A 27851-nucleotide genomic window follows, 5' to 3' on the forward strand; every position below is an offset into this window, starting at 1 on the left:
GAACACTGCAAACCACTTTCTGCGCATCCTGGGTCTCAACCCATTTACCCTTTTGGTTTGGGAATTTGTTTTGTCAATCAGATGAATAGACAAGTATTTATATCCCCATGTGATAACAGCCAAAAATATTGAAATGTATAAATGCAGTTTATAATTGTCCAACACCCAACAACACCCCACTTCCCAACACATTCCTAGGTATTGTATCATTCGTTTTGTACAGTCTCACTAGTATTAGATGTGAACTTTTTTCACCAAAGTATTTAGCAGCTATTATATGTATTTACATTTTGTTTGCTATTAAAGCAAAACAGGGGGTCTGACACACTGGAAGCTGAGCCGGGTCGAGCGTGACCAGGACAGCAATTTTCTCATATCAATAAAGATTTTACAATAAAACAAACCATTTAAAAAAGTAGTCTTTCCTTTTTTTAAGACAAAATCTGCAGATGGTTGAATCGAACCAGTTATGAGCCCCTTGACACGTTTGTCAACCGCAAACAAATTAAAGGCCAGTCATGTATAAGAAAACCTGAACAAAATACAATCTTTATTCGTTATGTACATTACATACAATGCAATTCTACAAGAGGCTTTCTACACATTCACTTTATTCACAGAGTAGTGTTCCTTCACACATCTTTCCCCACATCCTCCCGAGTTCTGCCCAGGAAGAAGAGGGGCAACATGTAAAGAGGAGGCAGATGAAGAAAATGACATTCAATTTATCTTAAAATTATGTCAAGATTTCCTTTCCCTCCCCAAAATAAGCAATAGAAAGTATTTGGCATTCTGTATATTCTTTTTTTTTTTAACCAAGGTGCTTTATTTTATTTTTTTAACGTTATGTTAAGCTTATTTTTATTCCTGGCACAAAAAAGTGACTACTGCTGACACTGAAGAAGCCCTGTATTCTCTGATAATGACCATAATGTACGACGTTCTAAACTGTGTGTTATTGCAACGCTATGATGTTATGACAATTGTCTATCTCTAGATCTCAGTTAATCTGTGAATTATATTTGCTAAGTTTAGCATGATGGCAGCAGAAGACATACATTAGCAGACACGGACAAACAAGCACAGAGACATGCTTAGAGAACTTCAAACTCACAATGTAAGCATACAGGTCTCTGTACTAAGAACAAAAGCAGCAAGTGAGTATGCACGCACAAATGATTCAAATGAAACTAAAACTGAATCCATCAAAATCTGACCACTCGTCTTCCAACCATGTTTTCATAAATACGTCAGCATGAAGGAGCAAGAAGTATGGGGGGACATATGTCACAATCGTTTCTTTTTTTAAATCAGGGTCTTTCATTCGTGGCAGGATTCAAGAGCTAATTGTATGATCCCGTCCAGCTAGGATCTGTGATGGTAAAACTGCCACGTCTGTTTGCAACATACTCCAACAATAATAATGTTACAGCAGCACATTTAAGGTTTTTCTTTTATCTTGATTCGTGCTTCTGCTGGAGCCTGCCCCACCTGTTAAACAAATGCTTATCTTTTTGTAGAGTGGAGCTATATATATATATATATATTCCTTAATCAAACATAGGACTATGCCATATAGGCCTTCGACCCGGAACATACTGTACAACCGCCCGAAACTAACACCAAATAGCTATATAGACAATATATACACAATCCAATGGAAGGCGCCCCAATGCTACTCATCTTAAAAAGGGGCATCATATCAATCATTCTGCTGGGAGGAAGACCCAAATCAGTCCTTAACTCTGGTTTATGTAACGCAGCTGGACTGGACAAAGTACCCTGACAAAAACACATTGGACAAACTCATGAACATACAACCCCTTTTTCAAAACAGTAGGGATGTAAAATGTAAATAAAAACAGAATGCAAACGGGCAAATCATTTAAACCCTATTTTATACCGAAAAATGTACAAAGACAACATATCAAATGTTGAAACAGACATTCTAATGAAAAATATATGCCCACTTTGAACTAAACCTGGTGGAATATCACAACTAATTAGAACAATCGGCAACAGGTCAGTAACATGATTAAGTATTAAAAGATCATTCCAGAGAGGATGAATATGTCAGTAGTGAGGGTAGGGAGGGCTTCACCACTCTGTGAAAGACTATGCGGGCAAATAGTTAAACAATTTAAGAATAACATTTCTCAGCGTAAAATTGCATAGAGTTACTATCATTAACTTCAGAGAATCCAGGGAAAATCTCTGTTCGCAAGGGACAAGGCCGAAAACCAATATTGGATAGCCATGATCTTTGGGACCTCAGGCGGCACTGCAATAAAAACAGATGCGATTCTGTCACTGCATGGGCTGAGTGAAAACTATTGTCTGTGAACATAGTACGTTGCAGCATCCACAATGCAAGTTAAAACTCTACCGTGCAAAGGGGAAACCATATATAAACAAGATCGAGAAGTGCTGCCGCCATCTCTGGGCCCAAGCTAATTTAAGATGGACTGAGGCAAAGTGGAAAACTGTCCTGTGGTCTGACAAACGAAAATTTGAAATAATTTTTGGGAATCCTGGAAGCCATGTCCTCCAGGCTAAAGAGAGAGACCATCCGGCTTTTTATCAGCGCACAGTGCAAAAGCCATCATCCGTGATGGTATGGGGGTGAATTAGTGCACATGGCATGGGTGACTTGCACATCTGAGAAGGCACCATTAATGCTGAACTACATGTACAGGTTTTCGAGCAACATCTTTTTTTAGTGAAGGCCTTGCTTATTTCAGCAAGACAATGCCAAACCACATTCTGCACGTATTACAACAGCATGGCTCCATAGTAAGAGTCCAGGTGCTAATCTGGCCTGTCTGCAGTCCAGACCTGTCACCCATTGAAAACATGTGGTGCATTATGAAACAAAAAATATGACAAAGGAGACCCCAAACTGTTGAGCAGCTGAAATCCTATATCAAGCAAGAATGGGAATACATTTCACTTTCAGAATTACAGCAACTGGTCTCCTCAGTTCCTAAATACTTACAGAGTATTGTTAGAGGCAATGCAACACAGCAGTAAAAATGCCTTTTTTTTAAAAACAAAAACAACAATTCCTGTTTTAATATTAGATATTTTGTCTTTGTACTATGTTCAATTAAATATACGCATAAATGACTTGCACATCATTGCAACTTTTTTGGAAATGGCGTGGCAAAAGCTTAACTCATGACCTGCAGAAGAACTTGGCCCATTACTTTTTCAAATTCAAGCATAACCAATGTTAGCCAGCAAGCTTTATCTACACTTGTTGACTTAGCAAACTGGTGTTAGAGACTTTTTGCAATTGCTCCTGTTGCCTTCAGAGTATGGATAAAATGCAGACATCTGTAAGGGAGCTTTTTTTTGTCATAAATATTTTTATGGAGACTAGGGATCTATACATTCTAAGATACAAAAAACATGGACGGAATCAGAGAATCCAGACAAGAATTCAGTAATTTTTTTTTTTTTTTGAATTTAGTAGGGAATTAACAAAATCCTTTTAAAATGCATTTATCCATAAGATATGTACCAAACGCATCAATGATTTATATTTCCTAAAACCTTTAGAAGAGGAAAAACAAGAATGTCCCCATCTGTGCAGGGTAGACCTATAACTAAAATAAATATATGTTTCTCAGATCTCAAGACCAGGTGTTGTTTAAGAATTTATGATGGACGATTTTGATGTCATTTTGTGACCAAAAACCTGAAAACACTGGGGGAAACCATAGGAGGCAGGAATTATGTAATTGGGTTTACTCAGTGGTAAGGACAGTGCTTATATTCCTACTTTGAAACCACCTGAATGTTTGAAGTATTGAAACAGGGCTGTGGTCAAGTGGTAACACTCCCGGCTTCATGCCACCGAAGACCAGGGTTCACTATACTATCCATCTCTCCTTGACCTGTTGCCTTTTGATTCCCAAATATAGACATACAGTTTCTAAGAAGTGTCCACAGTTCTTCACAAAGAGGTGAAAGAAGAGTTACTGAATAGCTAAAAGGACATTCCATTTCTGCCTGGGGAAAGACTAGCGTCCAGAAGATTGAAGACAACTACAAAAAAACACCAGCTGAATGAAGCTCCCCCTGAATGAAAGGCAATTTTCATATTTACCTATAAGATAACTCATGTTGCAGAAGATGAATCCTTGCCAATCCTAAGATGTGTGCGCATGTACACTAGCCATGGGTCAGTTTTTACAATTAAAGACTCCCTCTGAGACAGCATGATGATACCATGCAGTTATTTTAGAAGATGGGGACTGGGGATAATGTTAGGAAGAAGAAACATCATCCCATTGGAGACTACATTGTGCCACCATGCATCACTGACACATTACCCATAGCGACGTGTGGCCATCTTTTTATTTTCAAGAGATACTGTTTCTTGGACCTAGCTTCCATTTCCAATGAGAAACAGAAATGGATATTACCCCAGATAGGGTAGGTTAGTGAATGAGCCATGTTACATCATAAAAGCCAGAATCACAGGCTACTGACGACTTGACAAAGACCCCCCCTAAAACCCCAGAATGATTTAATTAATTGGTTTACTATAATTATGATTGATTGGTATATGGATATCCAAGATTCAGCGGGGCATGTAAAAGCTCATCTGACAAATATATTGTCTTTTAAGCACATTTGACTATTTCTATATGACACGATTCACATTTTGACAAGTAGTGTAAAACAGCACGGCGATCATTATTATAAATAGGGGTATATAATGTGGGCACCAATAACAGCAGGGCCCAGTTAAGTTAAACTACTTAAGCAGGTTTGTGCGTGTGAATGAGAGACAGACGCAAGACAGATGGGGAGAAGATGAGGAATTGAGACCCTCCTTGATCTAAAAAGCTACTAACGCCAAGCTAACTAAAACACAGGTGCAAAAGCCTCTTCATGTAAACCTTGCCACAAACAAAAAAATGAAAATCAAAGCGGTTTGCACTGTAAATAACATCTCAAAAAATACTATCAGGCCGAGGAAACACTCGATTTCAGGGATGGGTGTATGATTTTTTTTCCTTTATTTTGACACAGTGATATTCAGTATCACCCCCTTTTATGGCAAGTGGTCTGGTCCTCTTTTGCCCGTTAAGTTCAGTTTAGTACCGCCGTTGAAGAACCAACACCCTGAAGAGAGGGGCAGGAGAGTGCCGTCCACTAGCACCTCAGGGTCAAGTGTAGAAAAATAGTATGTTTGGCTGTGGGCCAGCCAATCAGAAAGAGTCTTGTTAGGGTGTGGTGCATAGGGTAGTGGGGCGGGGCTACAGGGTGATGAGGTCAACGAGGTTACCCTTGGGCGGGGTCATGCAGTCCGGGAAGAAGTTGACAAGCGTGTCGAAGAGCTGTGTGCGCTGAGCATATGTCTGGTCCACATCTGAGAAACCTATGAAAAGGAGAGCCGCAGACAGAATGATTGGGAGAGAGGAGATGGAGAAAGAGGGTGAAAGAAAGGTATGGCAAAGGGTCAGGAGAAGGGGAAAGGTGAAAGACGGGGAGAAAGGGAAAGATTAAAGGAATAAAAAGAGAGCAAGAGAGATAGAAGGTAAATGAGGAGTGGGAGAAAGATGAGTCAGTTCTCACAGGAAGACATAAGTCTAGAGTTTATAAAGCTCATATGAACACTCAAAGACCATGTGGGAGGATCAAAATGAAAGCACCTCACAAGAAAGAATGGATGGAGGGAAAATGCGGACAAGAATAATCAGTCATTCCGGTCATTGGTTTTCATCTCAGATGATGCAGGGCAGCAGGCTCTTACCCAGAGGGATGAAGTCAGAGCTGGACTTGAAGAGAGCCGAGGGAAGGAGCTGGAACTGAACAGCCAGAACAACATCTCAGTCACACAACATTAAGCCATGGTTAACGCCAAAATAACACTGACTGAGATCTCCCCGGATGTCAGAACCAACCCGCGGGGGACACTTTACTGGGATGCTTAGGGCGACTGTTACACCGAATTAAAGATTGTTATACATTTCTATGTCTATAGTCAGGTACCTCTCAAAGTCATTTGTTCAGCTTGCAAACTCAGGCACACATATTCAGATTAGGGGCTAGTAAACACTTAATTGTTTCACCTGACTGAAACACTAAAACAACGTTTATATCAGATATATAATTTACAGCATGGCAATCTACTATATACGCATCTTTACCAGAACAATAACAGCCTATATGGTCTGAAGGGTCCTTTTCCTAGTCACCCAGGGAGCAGGGGGAGGGATGGTCGGCAGGGATATCCTGGTTTCACCGAGCTCTCACCACTCCATCAGGCTGCTCAGGCCACAATTTAAAAACGGTTTAAAGAGCAGTTGGGGGGGGGGGGGGGGGGGGGGGGGGCAGAGTAACTAGGCTCAGATGCCTATGAGGAAAGGCCTGCCACAGTTATTAACTATGGAATCTGTTGGGAGTTGCTGTGATCCGACTGGGCAGTAGATAGGCCAAATTAGGGAATGTAGACAGCACTGATAAGGACTAAGTATAATTAGCGGCCTCACCTCTTTGGTCTCGTCAGGGTCGGTGTGATCCACGGTGAGAGACAGGTCGTTCTGCAGGTACTTCAGAGCATTCAGAGGTTCGGACTGGGCCTTCTCTTCAAACCTGAACATACACACAGACACACTTCAGGGTTTACTACCCTTGTTGGGTCTCAAAGTAAAGCTGTTAAAACCCTACCGGCCTTTAGTAACACTTGAAAAGAATCTGGCCATTTTATTTCCCACCAGGAGAGAGGAATGTGCAGGTCTAGCCAAGGTTTTGTACTGCTTCTGATCGTGTCACATCAATGTGAAATCATCTGCACCTACATTCAAATGTCTTCATGTTTACTGTCTGAATGATCTAATATTTACAGGTCATGAAAATATACAATATATGTTTTTTATATATTTAGCGAATGCTTTATGAAAGCAACAAGGAATGGAGGACAGGGCTGTATTATGAACCAAGTCAAAGTTACACAGGTTGAATGGTTTTGGGGAACTTCAGACCATTTCCATCAGCAGAAGACCGCTATCAATAACATCAGAGCAATAAACAAAACATGCAAACCACTGCTGTAAATATTTCAGGAAATTAATTGCCAGAGAGCAAATAGCTGAGTGCTTGTGGTTTCCTTTAATGAGTACGTAGAAATTATTTGGCTCCACATAACTGGGATGCCATTTGCTGGTTGCTCTCAATGGAACAACCTGAAAGCCCTGCTCTAAACTTAACCCTAAACATTAACCTAAACCCAAACACCTTACACAAATGTAAACATCTACCCTTAAGCTAAACCCTAAGTTAGATAAATATATTAATCTAAGCTAAGCTAATGCAACATGTATGGTCTGTTCCAGGCGTAATCCTCCGATAAAAGATTCAAGAAACTCTGTAGACGACAAAGGGAGTAAAGTCACTGTGGATCCAAAAGAAATGACCACTAGGTGGCATCATTGTCTGCAGAACCCCTTAATCTCTAACAGTACACTTCCACTTGTCTCCAGAGACCCTCCCTGCTAGACGTGTGTTATACGACATACAGAGTTAAGGTGTCATTTCCTGGTGTCTGTCCCCTGCTTGCGTACCTGTACTTCCTTATTAGGTATCGGCAATGGCGGAGCAGGTACTCTTTAGAAGGGCGACACAGCTTGAGGGACCAGAAGTCGTCCAGACGCATCTTAGGGGAGCATGACTTCCCTGGGTTACCGCCAAACAGATAGTGCACCTGCTCACAAAAGGGAACCACAACCGTCCTCAACCATTAACCCGTAGACACACAAACCATATCAGTTCTGGAGCACAGTGCTAAAGTGCTGATCAAAAACAGACTCTTCCAGGGGTCTTTTCTCAGATCGCGAGGATGTTTTTCATACGCTCGCAGAGTGTTTTCAGATGTAAAGGGTGAACGTGTATGACCTTATGCATCTCATCATAGACCAGCTGGTGTGCAAAACGCGGACAAGGCTCCTCTTCCTGCAGAACCTTACTGGGGTTCTCCTTCACCGCCTGGTCATTCTTATACACACACGACCTGAAAACACAGTCAGGACGCACAAAGCCTGAAGAGGTTGGGTTTCAATATACTTCAGTATACTAAAGAAGAAAAACACATGAGCACCATTCACAGGCAGCAATTACAACCTGTTAAATGCAGTTGCTATTTTTTACCCCAAATTACTGCACAAGGATTGGTAATGTACATGTCCTATATTAGCTCTCCTGCATCTGATTGGTGGGATGGAAATGCATGGTTTGTCCCAAAACATGAGACCCAAACTGCTCATTTAAGGCAGCGACGTTGGAGACATTTAAGACCAGTCAAAAGCTGGTTACAGCAGAAACGCTGCTGGTTATGGAATTACATTTTGACACAAGCTATATTTAGCAGTGACACAGAGAGCAAATGTGCATGCACTCAGAGTAATGTGTGTCTGTCAACTGTGAATTTCATATTTAGAAGAAAAAAGACATTCGAAAAGGCATAGCCGATGCAATCATTGAGTAGCCTAGGTAAGACTGGCGAAAAAGGTAAGGGCTCGTAACACCACAAATCGGAAGTACCAGAGCTTTATTCAAAGATCAACAGTGTGAATGTAGGCTACGTGCCGAATCTGTATGACAATCAGATTAGAATATCTTCCTGCAACGCTGGCTTGTTGTTCGTTTCACATGATTAAAGTCAAACTTATTAGAATGATTCACCATCCTGGTTTCACAGTTAAGAACGTCCGTGGCTTCCAACATTTTAATAAAACATTTGCCTGTATGTGAGCAGAATAACGGAGTTGTTTTTAAGAATTGTCTGTGTGCATTGTCTTAAGATGAGATCTCCACAGAGCTTGGAGCCCGAGAGTGTTTATAGCCATTTAAAACAAGCTGTTGTTTAATATGTGGCAACACTTTATTTTTTTTATGGGGAGGGCTGTAACTTATTTTTAGCTTTGGGGAAGTTGTTTTTGTTGTTGAGGGGGGGGCACAATGCAGGGTAGTGTGTTTTCATCCTTGTTCAAATCCAATAGGTTTAACTATACATTTTCTATTTAATGATCATAAGTTGATAAATTATTATTTCTTTGCACTACAAGCACAGCAATGTGTACAAAGCTGTAGGCTACAAATGTTCGCAAAGGTTTTCTTAAAACAAAACACTGTTCTTAAAACAGAATTGCACATAAGCGGAGCACAGTTTCATGTGAGACATGTAAATATCCAATTGTAAATCTGAAAGACAGGTGATCGAAAGATGAAAGAACTAGCATGGGTTACTAACTAATATTTCCCCTTAAGTACCCGGACAATGGAAAAATATTCAGAGAAGACAGAAAATAATGCTGGTTAATGGCATATATTTGACATGGACAGACCTTGAGTAGGCTACTTTGACACAAAGTAGACAAGCCATGTACAATGAGATAAGGTAGAGTACTGGCCATTCTGACCACTATATCTAACAAGAGTATGTTGACAGCATCAAGCCATTGAGACATTTATGTTAATTCTTCAACATTACTTTTGTCAAAAATAACCGTTTTTTTTGCATTCAAAACAAGCATTACATCTGGGAAAACTTTCATTCCCTTGCAATCTCCATGACAAACGTTGCCAGTGGAATGACCCATACTGCCACTAACAACAGCCCAGTAGAAGGCCACGCAAAATCACATATAGGTGCTTTGGCACTCTGCAGTCCCTAAAACTAGTCTATCCTCGTTGGGAACACCATCGAGTTCCAATCTGTATCCTGAATCAAAGTCAGCACACAAACTGTTTGTCGGGAGCATCACAGAATGGATTTCAACAGCCAAGCAACCTCACACAAGCCTAAGACCACCTTGCACAATGCCAAGGGTCAGCTGAAGTGATGAATAGCTTGCTTTTATTGGAATCTGGAGCAGTGGAAACATGCTTCACCATCTGGGTGGCCGACAGACAAACCTGATGTTACCTGCCAGAAAATAATAACAAAATATAATAAGACTAAACCTAACCCATAATAAACCCAGAAACTAACCTGAATTCTAACACTATATCCCTTTTCCTCATGGGGATCCATTTTTGCAAGGTGTTTTGGTTTGTACTAGTACAGCAAGGCATACCTTGAGGCATTTCACAGACTTCATTTACTGGACAAAAAAATTAAACAGAGAATGCAGTGTACCGGAACCAGAGACAGGCAGCACTGACAGCCTGCTCTCACACAAGCACAGTTCCAGCTAACAGAATTAGCTAGGCCATAACAAAGATATTCTTCATTAAAAGAGGGACCATACAGGCATGATCAACCAGTAGCATCATTTTCCAGAGAGTCTAAATGTGAGCATCATGGACTGCGTTTGGGAGTAATGGTTGTGTGGGTTTTTTACCAGTTGTTGCGTGCAATGTCGTAGATCCAGAAAGAGTTGCGAACGTTTTCCTCTCGTTTGTCCTTGTCCTTGCTGAGGCCAGACAGGACATGGATCTCATTCAGTTCGGGGTCTATGGTGGCCCTCTGGGTGAAACCTGTCATGGGCACTGTGGGGGACAAACACACATTAACATAGTTTCCAGGGGAAGTCACCGCTAATGCCAGAGACTTAAAACCCAGAGACTGTTGCTATTGAGATAACACACATGGACAGGGAATAGCAGGCAGTAAAAGCATTTCTCCTGGACACATACTCCTTACTCTCATTAAAGCTATCACTAAACTGTTCCTTTAAAAAGGTCAAGATTAAGACTTAAGAGAAATGTGATAGACTATGAAAGCAACAGGCTACACTCACAGCAACACAAATAGCAACGGGACTCGCTGGTGACAAACACAACACAATGCAAATGTTCTGGTTGTCCTTTTACAGTTTTGCATAAGAGTGTTATCAAAAGCAGAAAGAACACCACACTGCTTGTCTGAAGGAAACATTTGATTGCAAATGACACGTTTGTGGTGACTCTGTATTGCAGTACGCAACTACGCACAAATGTATTGGTTTTCCTGGGATTGGCATTAGTGACATAAAACCATGACATTAAACTGCTTGTCTAAAGTCATCCTCTGATTGGACACAACATGTTTGTGGTTTTGAACAGTCTAATTTCAGTCTGCTACTATGCATGCATACCATCACAGGGAAGCAACATGAAAGCCAGTTACTTCTGCTATCAGACTGTAGTTGAAGGAGCCCATCACACAGCATATGCTCTTGATGAAAATGAAGGCCATTTCTCAAAAAGGCCTGCGAGAGCTTTTGTGAAAACAACAAAAAAAGAAATGCACCATATCCGGTTCAAAGACATGAACTGACACATTCGAGTAGAGACAGCAGGCGTTCTTAGGGAATAGACAAATGTGGAGTTTAACTGAAGAACAAGACAGCAGCAGCTGGGTACCAGAGCCACTAGAGCTGGTGCAGGTCTTAAAAGGTACCCTACTCCATTTGGGCCCAGGTCACCAGTAGTGCTCAGTGAAGAGGACAGGGCGCCATTTGAGATGCAGACACGGAGCTCATTAGAGCAGAGTTATTCAATGGAAATGAAGAGGGAGATGTTTCTGCGGTCCAGGGACACAACAGAGCAGAGCAGTGGCGTCAGCAATAAACATTTGACAGTGATTAAGAGAGCACGGTGGGGCTGGTTGCTTCCTTCCTGCCAAAATACATTCTGTTCTCTGGGGTTCTTTAGTTCTCTCATACGGCATCTTTCAGTTTCTACCGCTCCCTCCGTAGTCGCATCTGTCTCTCAGTTTCAGGTTATTCCTTCTCCACCCTTTATCTTCCCAGTTCTTTTCCCCTCCTTCCATCGCTTCCTCCTCCAGTCTAGCAGGATTACAGAGGTCTATTTATACTCTGCCATCTTGCCAGTCCAGCACGGTTTTGTCAGACAGGAATCAAATAGGAAGCATCTCTCTCTCTCTGCTGCCCTGCGCCTTTTAATGAGCTGTGCTGAGGTGACATCCCACCTTTACAGAAGAGACATGAAATAGTATCTCCTCATACATCCACGGCATACTACACCAGAACTGCTATCAGTCTTTAGTGCAAGTATGGATGGAGATGTCTGTGATGATGGGAAGACTTCTGTAAATGTAGTATCACTAAGTCAGAAACTCTAGGGGAAATGGCACAGATTATACTACATACAAGAACTAGCACATTCACTGCTGCTGACCACAGACATCAGCTGATAGCGTCTAAATGGAGTGCATTGTTGCAATCTGCATAGGTTAGCTTTCGGTCTGCCTGTCAGTCTGTCTGCCTGTGGTGTGTGTGTGGTTGTGACAGTGCCAATCTAGTTCCTGTTCATGTGAGCTTGAGCAAAATACCACAAAATAAAAGGAGGGAAGTTGTAAGAATGTAATTGGCTTATGACAAAAATGCTATTCTCAGGAGATGAAGACAACCGCTCACTTAGATCACAGCAAACAATTAGGAATCCAAACAAACACCACACACGCACCATCATTCACTGTAGCCATGCGGAAAGGATGGAGCCCAGGGCACCACCGCAATTTTACACATGCAACACCCATGGCAGTAAACAACGATGGTGCTGGTTCTACTACACTCCACCATTGTCATTATAGAAAATCACCTTCTAATCATCCTGTGGGTTAGGATACTAGGAGGGCAGTCTTACCCATGGCCCGAATCTTCTTTGTTCCATCGGAGATGATCTCCACATGGTCCCCGTCCAACCTCGTAGCTGAAGAAGGCATCAGGTAGGTCTTTGATCCTCTGACCTCCAAACACGTACAGACAACGATTTCTCTGTTGAAAGTAAGGGATGTGAGGTAGACCGATTGAGAGACAGGTAGAGAAAAATCTTTTGTACGATCATGCCAACAGTGAATGGTTTACATTCTTTTGGGAAACAACACCAGCAGAAATGCTTCTTCAATTTTCCATGGCTCCCTCAGTCCTGAGAGTAAGAGTGGTTAATATGTCTCCTATTACGACATAGGCATTCTCTAAAAAACACAGAAACGTGTGTGCTATCAAGGCAGAAAGGCTATTTTGCTACAATTTTGGTAAATGCTTTGGGCAATGAACCATGCAAGTGTGAATTACAGTACCACAATCACAAAACGACCACTACCTCGTTCAAAAATAATCACCTAATGAAATAACACAGTAACAATTAGCTGGACCAGCAACCCAAGAGAAGTATAGCAGCAGGTCTACAGTTTGGCGTTTAAATAAGGGGAACAGGAGCAACTATCAATTAAGCTGCTGGCCTTGTTCTTTATCATCCTTTTCTGGTTATACAGTAGCTGCCTTGACTGTGTCAATTCAAGAGAAACAAATTAAGCTAGCAAGCTAACACTATGCTAATTAAAAATACAACTTGAGCTTTCAACCCTTACAACTCCATTCAACAAGTCTTGTCCTTTCAATTGTAACTTACATCTACAATTTAATAGCCGAGACCCTTAACACGTTTTTCCCGCTATTTGAAACTAGGTACAAATGTAAGGCTACACTTATCAGACACAAAAATAATCAGACAAATTATTTTGATATATTTTTTGTACTATCAAACCAGAACCAAAATATTTTAGCATTTTAGTATCTAAAAATTACATACAATTCAGTACAACGTTCAACAATACATCAATGACCTAGGACCAATTAGGGTCAATAGGAAAAAAACCTATTGTTTTAGGCTTGACAGCAAGGGCATTTGGTTCTAGCAACATTTTGGTTACTGGGACAGACGCTCTAACACAACAATGCTACATGCTGCCCATAAAATCTGACTTTGAATTTACAAACATGGCGATAATCACAAATTCAAATTGGAATTTTTATGATTACTGTGTGTTTTAAAGCTGGCACTAGGTAAGGATTTCTTTCAGTAAAAAAATTATAAACTACAGCATTTTCAATTACTCGCCAGTCAGAAAACAGTTCCACACCGATGCCCGATAAATAATGAAGTTCTATGAAAAATAGAATTGGCCTGTTCCAAAAATAAACAACTAATTTTAGCATAGTTGCTAGCTATAGGTCTTCTTTCGCTTCTTTGCAGTTTTCGTAGTGTACGCTAACAGTAGACTAGGGAAGAATTGGCATTTGTCGTCCTGGTCTCTAGCTGCATTATAGTTTCTTACAGTAGCAAACGTACGGCTCCCCTAATGGCATACTTACACCATACAAATATCATCTAGGTAAACTGCGCTATTTACAAAATAAGGCCGAGGAGGAAGGCCTACCTCGCAAAATGCGACGGGCTGGAACGGGATTGTCTGGAAAGTAGCGGCACGCTCCAAAAATGTATTGACAATCATTGGCACCGAAACTATGTGTTGCTAAACACCTTACAGGGCCTCATTAGCTTACACAACATGTTTATAGAGAACTAAAGTTTGGTTTCTTTTACTGAAAAAAAATAATACCTGGTGCTACTTTAATATTACAACCCGATTTTAATGCAGAACATTGAAGTGGTCAACAACAATGTTCCATTTGTCAACATCCGTAAATTCTATGGACAATGTCACTGCAAAGTTGCATAATTGTCCAATGATAAACATGCTAACATGAACGTTTCCCACACAAGGTACTATAACTGTAACCTACAGTATGGAAGAGCATGCAATGCCCAATGCGTGACTGGACATCCTCAGGCCAGCGTTGCAGGAGTCTTCTCGGAGCAGGCTCCAGTTTCGGCCTGGCTAGTGGAAGGCATAAAGGCCACTGAACTGGGGCTCGGATGGTCCTGCTGTCCCTCCACACTGCCATACACGTCAGGATCCGACCACCAAACGTATAGATCATGTGCTTCTCTGAGTCCCATACACATCTTTAGTGAGGAAAGGGGTAAAGAAAGGGAGTCATTATATTCAACATCTGTATTTCAGTCTTTAGGCATAGAACGTGGAAAGATTACACAAAAACCCTTGACGCATTCATCTGCATTTTACAAATGAGAGGAAAATATCAACCCTGTAGCCATCTTAGCTTATCAAGGTTCTGTTTCCCCCTCCAGATGGATGAGTGCACATTTCCTTTATCCAGAACACTTGCAAAACTGGTTTAAATTCACAGCAGCCAGTCAGTTTCAGTTTGTGTGTGATGTATGTGCTTCAAGGGTCTTGATAGTTACCTGGTGGTCAAACACCAGCTTGGGCCCGCCATCGCGCCGACGTGTCCTCGCTTAGCAGCGTCGCAGTGTTAGCGTCAATGTCGTAGCGGTAGAATCACTCTTCAGAGACTTGCTGTTTCTGACACTGGAGTCCAGGTAACGACCCCAGTGTGTAGATCTGCCGCCGACTGGCTATCGATGCACATCCTTGTGACAGGACCGTGCACTGGACCACTCTAGAGGAGGTGATGGGGCAAAATATGCAATTACACAGCCTAGCAGTAAATGGTTGTGAGATTCAGAACCCTGTAGTCCACGCATAATATGATTCTGCACATGCTACCTTACTCCTTTAATTTGCCTCGATCATCACATTTAGAAATCCATTGAGTATTGACATTTGTACACCCCTTGCCTTGATTGCCACATATATACATTCCACTTGTAATATACATCTAATTAATCTCTGCCCTCTTCTATTTTGCACATCCGGTTAGATGCTAACCACATTTTGTTGTACTGTACTTGTTTCAATGATAATAAAGTTGAATCTAACCTAACATTCAGAACCTGCCTATATACCGCATTTGTAAGATTTTGCCACACTGAAGATGTAAACTAAAACCATCTGCTAGACAGATATTGCATTAGAAAACTGCAGGCATTACCATAACATTGATAAACAAGCTGTAACAACCATTAGAAATCAATGGTGCGCCTTATTCTTTGGATTCATAGACTTACGGTAGCACAAGAGGCAACCTGCTGTGTCACAATACATCTTACTGTCTCACCTCCTTCTCTGTGTCTCTAGAGATGCAGACCCATTGGTTCTCCTGAACGCTGTAGGCCCAGAAGTCAGCCAAGTCCTGTGTGCCATCCCAGCCACCGAAAAGATATACAGTCTCTGTGGGAACCAAGAAAGCTCGGTCAACACCTGGACTGCAGTTCATATTATTAAACTGCTCTGCTGCTCAAACTGATAAAAAAAAAAACTGATACAACACATCCGGACATGCAGCAGAATTGAACATCTGGTTTCACCTTAAATTTAACTGAGTGACATTAAGAAGGGTTTTTCCTGGGTCAAAATTAGACGGTACCCCAAACCCAGGAACCCTGCACTCCACCAGACACCCCTCTGTGATATACTTCAATTTAATATCTGGCTACACATTTGAAAAAATGATTGTGTTAAAACAGCCCCGTTGCCCACATCCACTTGAGCAGCTAATGCAAGCTACAATATCAACCAACCAAATATATATATTTGTTCTCCTCTGCCTGGACAGACTTGCAGACATTTTAATTAGATTTAAGTGCATCAGCCAAGGCCTATAGTTCTGGCTTGGCTGTTTCCTAAACCAACCCAACACTGCTTCTAGCATACAGAGCACATCACTCCCTCTGCATTATGTCTGGGCCACCTGAATAACATTTAGCCATCAGCATCAAAACTGTTTGTTAGAAGATCTAGGAATCACATGAAAAATATGAAATCACTAATCAAGCTTTATAATTAATCACAGTCAATATTATTGTTGTCCATTTTAGTTGTTATACTATGTTCTTGTTAATCTGCCTTGCATTTAAAACACAGAGGTAGAGATATACACACACTCTACAGGCCAAAAGTTTGGACACATCTCATTCAATGCGTTTCCTTTATTTTCATGACTATATACATTGTAGATTCTCACTGAAGGCATCAAAACTATGAATGAACACATGTGGAATTATGTACCTAAAAAAGTGTGAAAGAACTGAAAAGTAGCCACCCTTTGCTCTGATTACTGCTTTGCACACTCTTGGCATTCTCTTGATGAGCTTCAAAAGGTAGTCACCTGAAATGGTTTTCCAACAGTCTTGAAGGAGTTCCCAGAGATGCTTAGAACTTGTTGGCCCTTTTGACTTCACACTGCGGTCCAGCTCACCCCAAACCATCTCGATTGGGTTCAGGTCCGGTGACTGTGGAGGCCAGGTCATCTGGCGCAGCACTCCATCACTCTCCTTCTTGGTCAAATAGCCCTTACACAGCCTGGAAGTGTGTTTGGGGTCATTGTGCTGTTGAAAAATAAATGATGGTCCAACTAAACGCAAACCGGATGAGATGGCATGTGGCTGCAGGATGCTGTGGTAGCCATGCTGGTTCAGTATGCCTTCAATTTTGAATAAATCCCCAACAGGGTCACCAGCAAAGCACCCCCACACCATCACACCTTCTCCTTGCTTCACGTTGGGAACCAGGCATGTAGAATCCATCCGTTCACCTTTTCTGTGTCGCACAAAGACACGGCGGTTGGAACCAAAGAGCTCAAATTTGGACTCATCAGACCAAAGCACAGATTTCTACTGGTCTAATGTCCATTCCTAGCATTTCTTGGCCCAAACAAATCTCTTCTGCTTGTTGCCTCTCCTTAGCAGTGGTTTCCTAGCAGCTACTTGACCATGAAGGCCTGATTCGCGCAGTCTCCTCTTAACAGATGTGTCTACTGCTAGAACTCTGTGGCATTCAGCTGGTCTCTAATCTGAGCTGCTGTTAACCTGCGATTTCTGAGGCTGGTGACACGGATGAACTTATCCTCAGCAGCAGAGGTGACTCTTGGTCTTCCGTTCCTGGGGTGGTCCTCATGTGAGCCAGTTTCATTGTAGCGCTTGATGTTTTTTGCAACTGCACTTGGTTTTCGCAATTTTCCAGACTGACTGACCTTCATTTGTTAAAGTAATGATGGCCACTCGTTTCTCTTTACTTAGCTGATTGGTTGTTGCCATAATATGAATTCTAACAGTTGTCCAATAGGGCTGTCGGCTGTGTATCAACCTGACTTCTGCACAACACAACTGATGGTCCCAACCCCATTACTAAGGAAAAAAATTCCACTAATTAACTCTGACAAGGCACACCTGTGAAGTGAAAACCATTTCAGGTGACTACCTCATTAAGCTCATTGAGAGAACACCAAGGGTTTGCAGCGCTATCACAAAAGCAAAGGGTGGCTAATTTGAGGAATCTAAAATATAAGACATGTTTTCAGTTATTTCAAACTTTTTTGTTAAATACATAATTCCATGTGTTCATTCATAGTTTTGATACCCTCAGTGAGAATCTACAATGTAAATAGTCATGAAAATAAAGACAACGCATTGAATGAGAAGGTGTTCAAACTTTTGGCCTGTACTGTATATACACACACACACACAGGTGCTGGTCATAAAATTAGAATATCATCAAAAAGTTGATTTATTTCAGTAATTCCATTCAAAAAGTGAAACTAGTATAATGTATACATTCATACCACACAGACTGATATATTTCAAGTGTTTATTCTTTTAATTGTGATGATTATAACCGACAACTAATGAAAACCCCAAATTCAGTATCTCAGAAAAAAATCAGCTAATGAACCCTAAACACCTGCAAAGGCCTTTAAATGGTCTCTCAGTCTAGTTCTGTAGGCAACACAATCATGGGGAAGACTGATGACTTGACAGCTGTCCAAAAGACAACCATTGACACATTGCACAAGGAGGGCAAGACACAAAAGCTCATAGCTAAAGAGACTGGCTGTTCACAGAGCTCTGTGTCCAAGCACATTAATAGAGAGGTGAAGGGAAGGAAAATATGTGGTAGAAAAAAGTGTACAAGCAATAGGGATAACCGCACCCTGGAGAGGATTGTGAAACAAAACCCATTCAAAAATGTGGGGGAGATTCACAAAGAGTGGACTGCAGCTGGAATCAGTGCTTCAAAAAACCACCACGCACAGACATATGCAAGACATGGGTTTCAGCTATCGTACTCCTTGTGTCAAGCCACTCTTGAACAAGACACAGCGTCAGAAGCGTCTCGCCTGGGCTAAAGACAAAAAGGACTGGACTGCTGCTGAGTTATGTTCTCTGATTAAAGTACATTTTGCATTTCCTTTGGAAATCAAGGTCCCAGTCTGGAGAAAAAGAGGAGAGGCACATAATCCACATTGCTTGAAGTCCAGTGTAAAGTTTCCACAGTCAGTGACTGTTTGGGGTGCCATGTCATCTGCTGGTGTTGGCCCATTGTGTTTTCTGAGGTCCGAGGTCAACGTAGCCATCTACCAGGAAGTTTTCGAGCGCTTCCTGCTGCTGACCAACTTTATGGAGATGCAGATTTCATTTTCCAACAGGACTTGGCACCTGTACACAGTGCCAAAGCTACCAGTACCTGGTTTAAGGACCATGGTATCACTGTTCTTAATTGGCCAGCAAACTCGCGTGACCTTAGCCTTATAGAAAATCTATGGGGTATTGTGAAGAGGGAGAAGAGGGGAAACTAAGTATTGAGTGCTGTACATACTCATACTTTTCATGTTCATACTTTTCAGTTGGCCAAAATTTCTAAAAATCCTTTTTTTGTATTGGTCTTAAGTAATATTCAAATTTTCCGAGATACTGAATTTGGGATTTTCATTAGTTGTCAGTAATAATCATCACAATTAAAAGAAATAAACACTTGAAATATATCAGTCTGTGTGTAATGAATGAATATAATATACAAGTTTCACTTTTTGAATGGACTTACTGAAATAAATCAACTGTTTGATGATATTAAAATTTTATGACCAGCACCTGTATGTATGTATATATGGAAATGTGTAACGTGGGAAAAAGTGGATCCTGTTTTTCTTTTACACCCAAGCATGTCAAAATATATATATAAATAAAACAGCCTTGTCGCTTAGTTCTCTCCATTCTTGTCTTGACGCCACGTCATTTATCTCCCTCTCTCGACCTCCTTCAGCTGTACTTGGCTATGCTGCTTGCGCTCATCCAGCATGTTCATGTAGGCTATTTATATTCTTAGTGACTTAAATATGTTAATAGTTTATTTTTGCACTGTATATTGCATATATGTCATTGGGGACAGGAGCCTAGATACAGTAATCTTTTTACCAGTACTCTCTCTCGCAAACTCAATTGAAGAAAACCGATGATTCTGCTAGAAGTCGTCTGCAACGTAAAAAAAATTATAAAAAGTAATGTGGATTGGATGTAGTTCAGGGGTTAAGTTTTACCGAAATATTTTGACATGCTTGAGTGTAAAAGAAAAACAGGATCCACTTTTTCCCACGTTACACATTTCCACCATCTCAGGACCGGTGAGGTCCTGCATACAAGGTTGCCAGATCATTGACAGTAACTCTTAAAAAAAAAATGCTCAAACTGTATTATTTCAACACAACCCTATCAGTAAATTGACTCCCAAAGCCCATTAAAAATAGCCCAATTTGGGGGAAATCAACCCATGTTGCAACACTGCCAATATGAGAAAAAAGTTCCTCCTACAAGGCACATTAGCTGCAGTATATCGCTGGTAGGCTATTTAGCTTGAGCGCAAAATTGTGTTTTGCCATGCCACACAGAGGTGGTGCAAGATTTTGGGAATGCTGCCGCCCTTGATATTTATATATTGATATTATATATAGGCAGGAAAATCCCTGACTAAGTACACCACCCCATTCACAAAAGTGGTTGGCTCTAACAGAAAGCAAGTCACTTTTTTTTGGCAGTTGATATAAGGCTGTAGGCCGGACAACCTTCGATAGCGCAGATCACTAGTCACGTTTTAATATGACGGAGATCCATAATTGCCATGGTAATTATTTAAGTGTATGTCAGGGACAGATACAATGATATAGTTCGATCTGTATCTAACAAACAATCATTAGGCTTTTAGATGGGCTGGAAATCACCTTAACAGGCTTATACAGGTTGAGCAATGTTATGAGTGAAATCTTGTGATTCATGAGTGAAATTTCTAAAGCAAATTGAAAGCTCTTCAAGATAAAAAACAAGTAATAAACAAGTAATACACAATGACAGGTCAACAAACACCCCAGTGCTTTCTTGCTGTATTGGCAAAGAAACCTGACAAATGATGAGGTGGCACTTATGCTTTCAGGCCAACTGATTCAACACGTCAGCTTTACATAAAACTGGGTTCACTATTAAGACCTCGTCATATTTTGATTCAAATGTACTAACAAACTATGTTCACTAGGGGAAAGTTCACTAGGGGAAAAGGTTCATTTTGCTCACCACTACATAGATTGGTATTGAATTGAGCTTGTAAGAAATCTTGCCATATCCAATTAAATCTTAATAATTTGGGAGGAAATCACCACTTCCACAGCACAAGTATAGAAGAGAAGCTGTACTCCACTCCAGGACTCTCGGCCTGTGAATTGAATAGCATGTGTGTTTAATTAAGCAGTGCACATGTTCAATGGCCCATAACCATGGAGATCAGCAGAGCAGCAGAAGGGGTTATGTCTGAATGGGGTCTAGACAGAGAAGAGGTAACTATAGATGGTGGGGTTACTCTAGGTCAACCTGGGTTGATTCCATGGCCCCCCATTAAGCATCTAAGCTCAATGCTCCAAGTCTGGTGGCCTGAGATACGATATGCAAGGCTTCTGACAAACACCTGCACAAGCCAAGTCTTTGTATTTTAAAACACCTTGGGTTGAGCTCTGCTGGCAATACGGGGGAGTAGGGTCAGTCCTCCTTCTCTACTGTAAATCCTTGTAGATCGAAGGAATGCAGTTTCTATATGTTCCCGGTCTCTTGCCCTGTTTAAACTTAAGAGGAGATGAGGTCTTGGCCCACACCTCCGGAGTACCAGGCTTGAAAGACTTGTTGCCGTCTCTGTCCAAAGTCCAGCTGGTTGTGTTGCAGATCAACACAACCCCCCACCCGGTTTGTCTCTGTCCATCTGGTCATGCTTCTGACCTGGACTAGGTTTATTAGACTCTGGACTCAGCCTACATTTTATTATTATAACGTAATGTTCACCCGGCACAGCCAGAAGAGGACTGGTCACCCATCTGAACCTGGTTCCTCTCTAGGTTTCTTCCAAAATGTTGGCCTTCTTAGGGAGTTTTTCCTAGCCACTGAAAGTCAACACTGTTGTTGTTTGCTCCTTGGGGTTTCAGTCTGGTGGTTCTGTAAAATCCTTTTGTGACAACTGCTGATGTAAAAAGGCTTTATAAATAAATTTGATGGATTGAATTTGATTGACTGTAGGCCAAGAAAGCCACCAAAACATTAAGGGGCAAAGTAATAACACCTCATATCCTGCAAAACAACAATAAAAAGGAATGCATTTATTTCCCATTTTCAGTAATGTCTTAAGGATTTTTATGCTATTTTTAAAGAGAAGGTTTTTGACTTGGCAAGGTCAAAAAAATTCTGTAATTAACTCTAATTGTTCCCAGGATGTTGCTAAAATTTTTTAATGAGTATTCATTCATACTTAACTAGTAAAACATAGGTACCTGAATAAGTGGAAATGTAGGCACTCTTAAATTAATACAGCACCTAGATTTCCACTTATTTGTAAAAATGTATGGGGAAATTAACTTGCACGCCTCACCTGTCTGAACATCAATTACCATCTGATGACCCCCCCTCATTCCCGGCCGGTTGTCATCCTCGTCGTCTGAAAAGAGAGGGCGATTGACAGCAGGAGGGGGATCGAGAGTGGAGAACGGGGAAAAGGTTACACCAGCATTACAGGGCAGTAAACAGCGCACAGAACAGCACTCCATTTTGTTAATGAGAAAGTATGTCCTACTTGAGTAGTTTGTCTCGCTGTTCATGTCGTCTAAGCTTGATTCTTGGGCGGCGGTACCTTTGTTACTCTTGGGGATGATCTGACTCCATCTTGGCTTGTACTCTTGCTGGCTGATGTACTGGTTAAACAAACCGTCTACAGAGGAGAGCAGAGCAGTTGGTTAAACAGATTGTTATCCAGGGTGATTACAATGGCATGGTCTAATCACGGACGCTGATTGAGCCAGTGTTTAGGCTATGATGTTCAAATTTCCACTTACTTTAAAATAGCATTGCTTAACGATATGAATAGACCTTGCTCTTCCATATTTGCATCATTGTTTTAGCATAGACATTCATTTTCACTGTGCATTCTACCAATTCAATGTAGTCGAGGTAGGAATGAGAGCTGAAATCATAAACGATTTGTTACATATACAAAAACCTGTGAAACAAACCAAAATGCAGATAGTTTGCCTCCATAGAATCCATTGTTGTCACAGAAACCTTCCCAATTAACTACGGAAAAGGGAACATTTGCCAATATATCCTCCTAAGCACAGCTTCTTTTCACTTCAATGTTGTTCGCCTTTAACTGAGAAAATAGGCATGCATTGCAAAATGCTGCGTAGGAAACAACTGGTTGGTGGAATAAGCAATTGCCTGTATGTTGGGAATTGTCCTGTTTTTTCTCTTTTCTAATAAAAAGGCAAAGTTTGACACTACTGTCAAACGAAGCACGGCTTTGCTCCCTTTGACCTGGCTGCGCAAGTCAATTTTAAATAAAACATTGTTTTCCACAGTTTTGACGCCACCAACGATGGCCAGCATCATTACACATTCTTTACATTGTCCCAGTAAGGAATATACGAAATTGGGTCTACTTCAATAATTGACTGTAAATCAAACCGACCCCAGCCTTCTGAAGGACAGTAGATTCAAGGGAGAAAGTGTGCCTGTGGGAAGCTTAGGGGTCAGCACCTTTGACAGCTTTGTCAATGAGCTCCTCGCAGGCGTCGAAGTCGCCCCGGAGCACCAGGCGGTCGTGTAGGTGCGTCAGCATGGGATGTTCCAGCGCTATGCGTGTCTTCTTCTGCAGCGACTCGAAGGCCTCGGTGTAGTTGTGCTGCCGGAAGTGCTTCAGGCACAGGCGGATGGCTTCCTGTTCACGGTACTGGAGGGGAATACGTGAGGGCCGAAAGAGACATGCTCGCTACTATAACTCCAGATGTTTAGTCAACATTCATGCTTCGCTTCCCTGCAACCCACCCACATGGTAGCATTCTCCGACCACAACCGTGTGTCTCTCAGATGCAGATCTCACCTTGCTGTACCAGTTAAGGCAGGGCTGGACTACATCAGGGTCCTCTATGCCATGCAGCTCAATGTACCAGATACTGAAGTTAAAACTGGGCCCCCAAGACATCAGAGGCACTAGGAAGGAAGACAGAATGGGCTGTAAGCTGTTACGTTGTTCGCTATTACAGACATATTTTCATCTACAGCCTCATGCGTCCCTTGCCTCCAACAAACATGAACAGAGTCTGTACAAGCCAAACCATGGAACTATTTCATTTCCAAATTCACCTATTTTAACAAATCGGCAGGGAAACATCTGTTCATCAATCTTGTGTTTCAAGGTGAATGTCTCCTTATTGTAGTCATTTTTAAGGCCACTGCAGAGAAAGAGAGATGAAATAAGGTACATTTACAGCCACAGTAAACTGGATTCTACGTTCACTAAATGTTCACCCTTCGTTGTCCCTCTGCATCTCCCATCACCTGGACAGGAGTTCTGTCATGTTCTCCTCACTCATCCCACCAAACACTTTGAACTTCTTCAGGTTGCAAACGTGAGTCTTCTCATACTTCCCAAAGGTGATGCTCTGAACGATGGCTGGCCTTTCCATTTTCAACATTAAGTACTAAAGGGGAAGAGCGCCGAACAGAGGGAATCATTTCATCAGCATAGTCATACAATAAACAATAATGTCATACCCCATCTCTATAAACAAGACACTAGTGCTTTATTTAATCTACAGCTCTCCTCCTAAAATGTTATGCAACACTGCACAGCGTTGAGATCCCTAAACACCTGTTGGTAAGCCATGCTGGGGTGTCTTTGGCATTACAATGTGTCAATGTTCCAAGAAAAAATAAAAGTGGAGGCAGCAAAACAGACAGTAAGGACTGCCTAGACATTCACTAGCCACTGTAATTCACACCTTAGTTAGCCTGGACATATCTGTTGCCGACAGGACTGGACGATGGGCTGAGCCCTCCGAGAGAGACTGAGGGGAGAGATCTGCTCAGATGGCATATTGATTAAATCTGCTTTCTGGAAAGGAGGCAAACCACAAGCCCTGGAGACCCATGTTTTACGTAGCTGCGTGAGAGTGAGCACTAACTACTCACTCCCAGGATGCATCAGACAATGTGATGAATATGCAGAGCCTTAACTGCCATCTACTGCAGTAATGTAGGAGTCGGCCAAAAGTTGAATCACCAAAGGTTTATCAATAACATGGAACATGTTGCGTCGTATTAAGTTAAAGCGGAGAATATATTTAACAGAAGGACAATTCCTACAGAAGGCTTGGGTATATCGATCAGGCTTTTTCAGAACAGTCCTGTCTTTCAAAAACACAGCACACGATAATAATAAACGACCAATTACTCAATGGTTTGTCAATTCTTGTTGCCATGGAAACCCTTACAGAAGATACATTTTTATCAAGAGACTAGCTGCCTTCAGTTATAGAATGAATAAAGAAAAAGCAGCTTTGTGATGGAGTGGTGTGAGATAACGCTGTATATAAAGTTAGTAGAATAATTTAAGGTTTTACCGCTCCTTCAAAAAAGAAAAAAGGTGGATAGTTCAACATTTTAATACAGTAAAAGGTATTTGAAGTACACAGATGAAGTGGAGTTTATACTCCGCAACCACAGGCTGTCTAGTATAAACACATGGGAGAGGCTATGCAGACAGTCACATACATTTGGATTTCTACCTCAATTAAGAGCCTTAAATTCCTAATATTGTGCATGAATTTGTATTAATGTTTAGATTACAGACTACTGAACTGAGATTTGCATCATTGTTAATATGCCTGGTTGTTTGAAAATGTTGCTCATCATAGACAAGCCAGTTGCCTTAGTAACAGCTCATTCCTTAAAGGGGCAGCTGAACATTTCATACCTAATGTCTGAAATACTTTCTGTATGAGGCAATTGATTGGGCATGTTCCATTTTAAAAACGTATTCATGATCTTATAGATATTTCTCATGAATAAAATATTAATCTCGCTGTTAGATTCATTTGTGCGCTTCCACATTTCTATTTCTAAGGGCAGGCTCTATGGAGAACAACCATTAAGAATGCAACTGTATCCTCTATAACTTAACACTTGATTGGAGGACATCTGTTTAAATCAAGAGTTACAAGTATTCTATGAATGCCCCCAACTTTTTCTTCAGCTCAAACATGTAAATAAAACCCGGGGGCAAAACCCTGTGTGAGTGACGGGTAAGTACTATATCAAACAGTTGTCCACGCGAGTGGGCAAGCATACTTTACCTGTGGAGGGTAGTTGCTCTCCGACGACCACCTGGAGGACTGGTCATTTGGTTTGTCCACTAAGATGTTTCTATATACAAAAAAAGAAAGGTAGTAGAAACTGTTCAACCAATTGCCACTGTATTATGTGGAAGAAACAGGTGGTTAATTTCAAATGTTTGTGTAAAAATGTAGTGTCAATTAACAAGGCTGTACATCCCTCAAACTCAACTCTTGACCTCAAAGCCAATTCCCCTATTTTCATTGCAATCAGTTAAATGGGGACTTAAGACCTGGAATACCATGTGAGTGCAATTAATGATGAGGTAGAACAGAAAACCAGCAGGATCTGGACCTCATAGGGCAGTGTTTCACAATCCTGGTCCTGGGGACCCAAAGGGGTGTTTTCACCCTAGCACACACACCCAATTCAAACGTTGCCCTACCAAAAACGTACACCCCTTTGGGTCCCCAGGAGCATGAAACTCTGTTGTAGGGTAGGAGTTGAGTACCCCTGCTGTCAACATTGATTATATGTTTGTCTCTAGTATAGACTAGAAATGTAGGTTTAACCCAGACTGGTGGTATATTGCCAAATTGGGCACAAATTAAAAACAGATTAACATGAATTAATTAAACAATTAGACTCCCCATTTGATTTTTTTTTTTTATAAAATCAATAATAATGGACTGGTCATGATCTCGTGACAGTTCTCCTTGTGTATTCAAGGAACATCAGTCGGTATCCTTAAATAAGTAAAAAGTGTTAAGAGTAATACCACGCATGTTAAAAGAGCGGGATAACAGGGACCATAAATATTTGAACAGCCTTACCTTCCTAGTGTGCATTAACTCTGGTGTTTAAGTCATAACGTTAACAGTTAGCAAGCTAATGTTAGGTAACTACTGTAGGTAATTAGCAAGCTACCTAAGCCCGGCATTGGGAAAAGAACAGTCAAGACAACATGTCTACAAAACGTTTAGTACCGAAACAAGCTAGGTATTGTGGATACAAATAACTATGAAGTATTTCAATAGGTTCTGGTAGGTAGTGCAGGCAGTGTGGCCTAATGTTAGCTAATTAGCTTAGCCTACGGTATAGGTACCGTTTTTTGCGGTAGCTACTTTTCAGCCAGTTCGTTCACATTTGGGTCTTGTGTTACCTATTGCATTAAGTGCATGGCAAGACTTCCCAGGGTAAAAAATAAAATGATCACCCATTTGCATACATATGTTTGTTCTCCGGCTAGTTATGCTTGCGTTAACTTTACTCAAGTAGCTCTATATCCAGCTATCGACCATCGTTTCCTACTAGCTAACGCGAGTAGGTAACGCGGTAAGGTGGAGTAGCTACTGGAGCTAGCTACAGTACTGACTGTACTGTTGTTGGCTCGCTGTCAAGTAAGGCCATTTAGAAACGATTTCGATGCTCTGTGGCAATTGATAACACATGCAGCAATATATAAAAACACACAAATGTGTTTAACGTGTGAGTATTACTCACTCTGGCAAATATGTAGAGGAATAAGAGCTCCATTTAAAAACACTGAAGGAGAGGACTCTGTTCTCTTGAACGACCGCCATCTTGTTGCAGAAAAATAACAAGCAGCAGAGGTTCGAAACAGAGCTGAGTGACAGCTCTTAAAGAGACAGAAC

At 41.3% G+C, this 27851-nt stretch overlaps 1 protein-coding gene across 1 annotated transcript; it reads right to left on the reverse strand.

Moving 5' to 3' along the window:
• Positions 1-2931: 2931 nt before the first annotated feature.
• mkln1 (muskelin 1, intracellular mediator containing kelch motifs) lies at positions 2932-27800 on the reverse strand. Its single transcript, XM_020042993.3, is given in 26 exon segments — positions 2932-5392; positions 5768-5822; positions 6507-6609; positions 7578-7717; positions 7909-8023; positions 10356-10503; positions 12604-12658; positions 12660-12734; positions 14547-14596; positions 14599-14680; positions 14682-14759; positions 14761-14769; positions 15073-15105; positions 15107-15168; positions 15171-15216; positions 15218-15238; positions 15240-15287; positions 15846-15958; positions 22460-22525; positions 22718-22795; positions 23620-23812; positions 23963-24072; positions 24226-24314; positions 24421-24563; positions 26217-26286; positions 27700-27800. Coding segments are annotated over 26 exon segments (2184 nt in total). The 5' UTR covers positions 27780-27800; the 3' UTR covers positions 2932-5270.
• Positions 27801-27851: the final 51 nt, after the last annotated feature.

The sequence above is a fragment of the Esox lucius genome, chromosome 23 (assembly GCF_011004845.1).
Source record: "Esox lucius isolate fEsoLuc1 chromosome 23, fEsoLuc1.pri, whole genome shotgun sequence".
In the NCBI taxonomy this organism is placed as follows: Eukaryota; Metazoa; Chordata; class Actinopteri; order Esociformes; family Esocidae; genus Esox; species Esox lucius.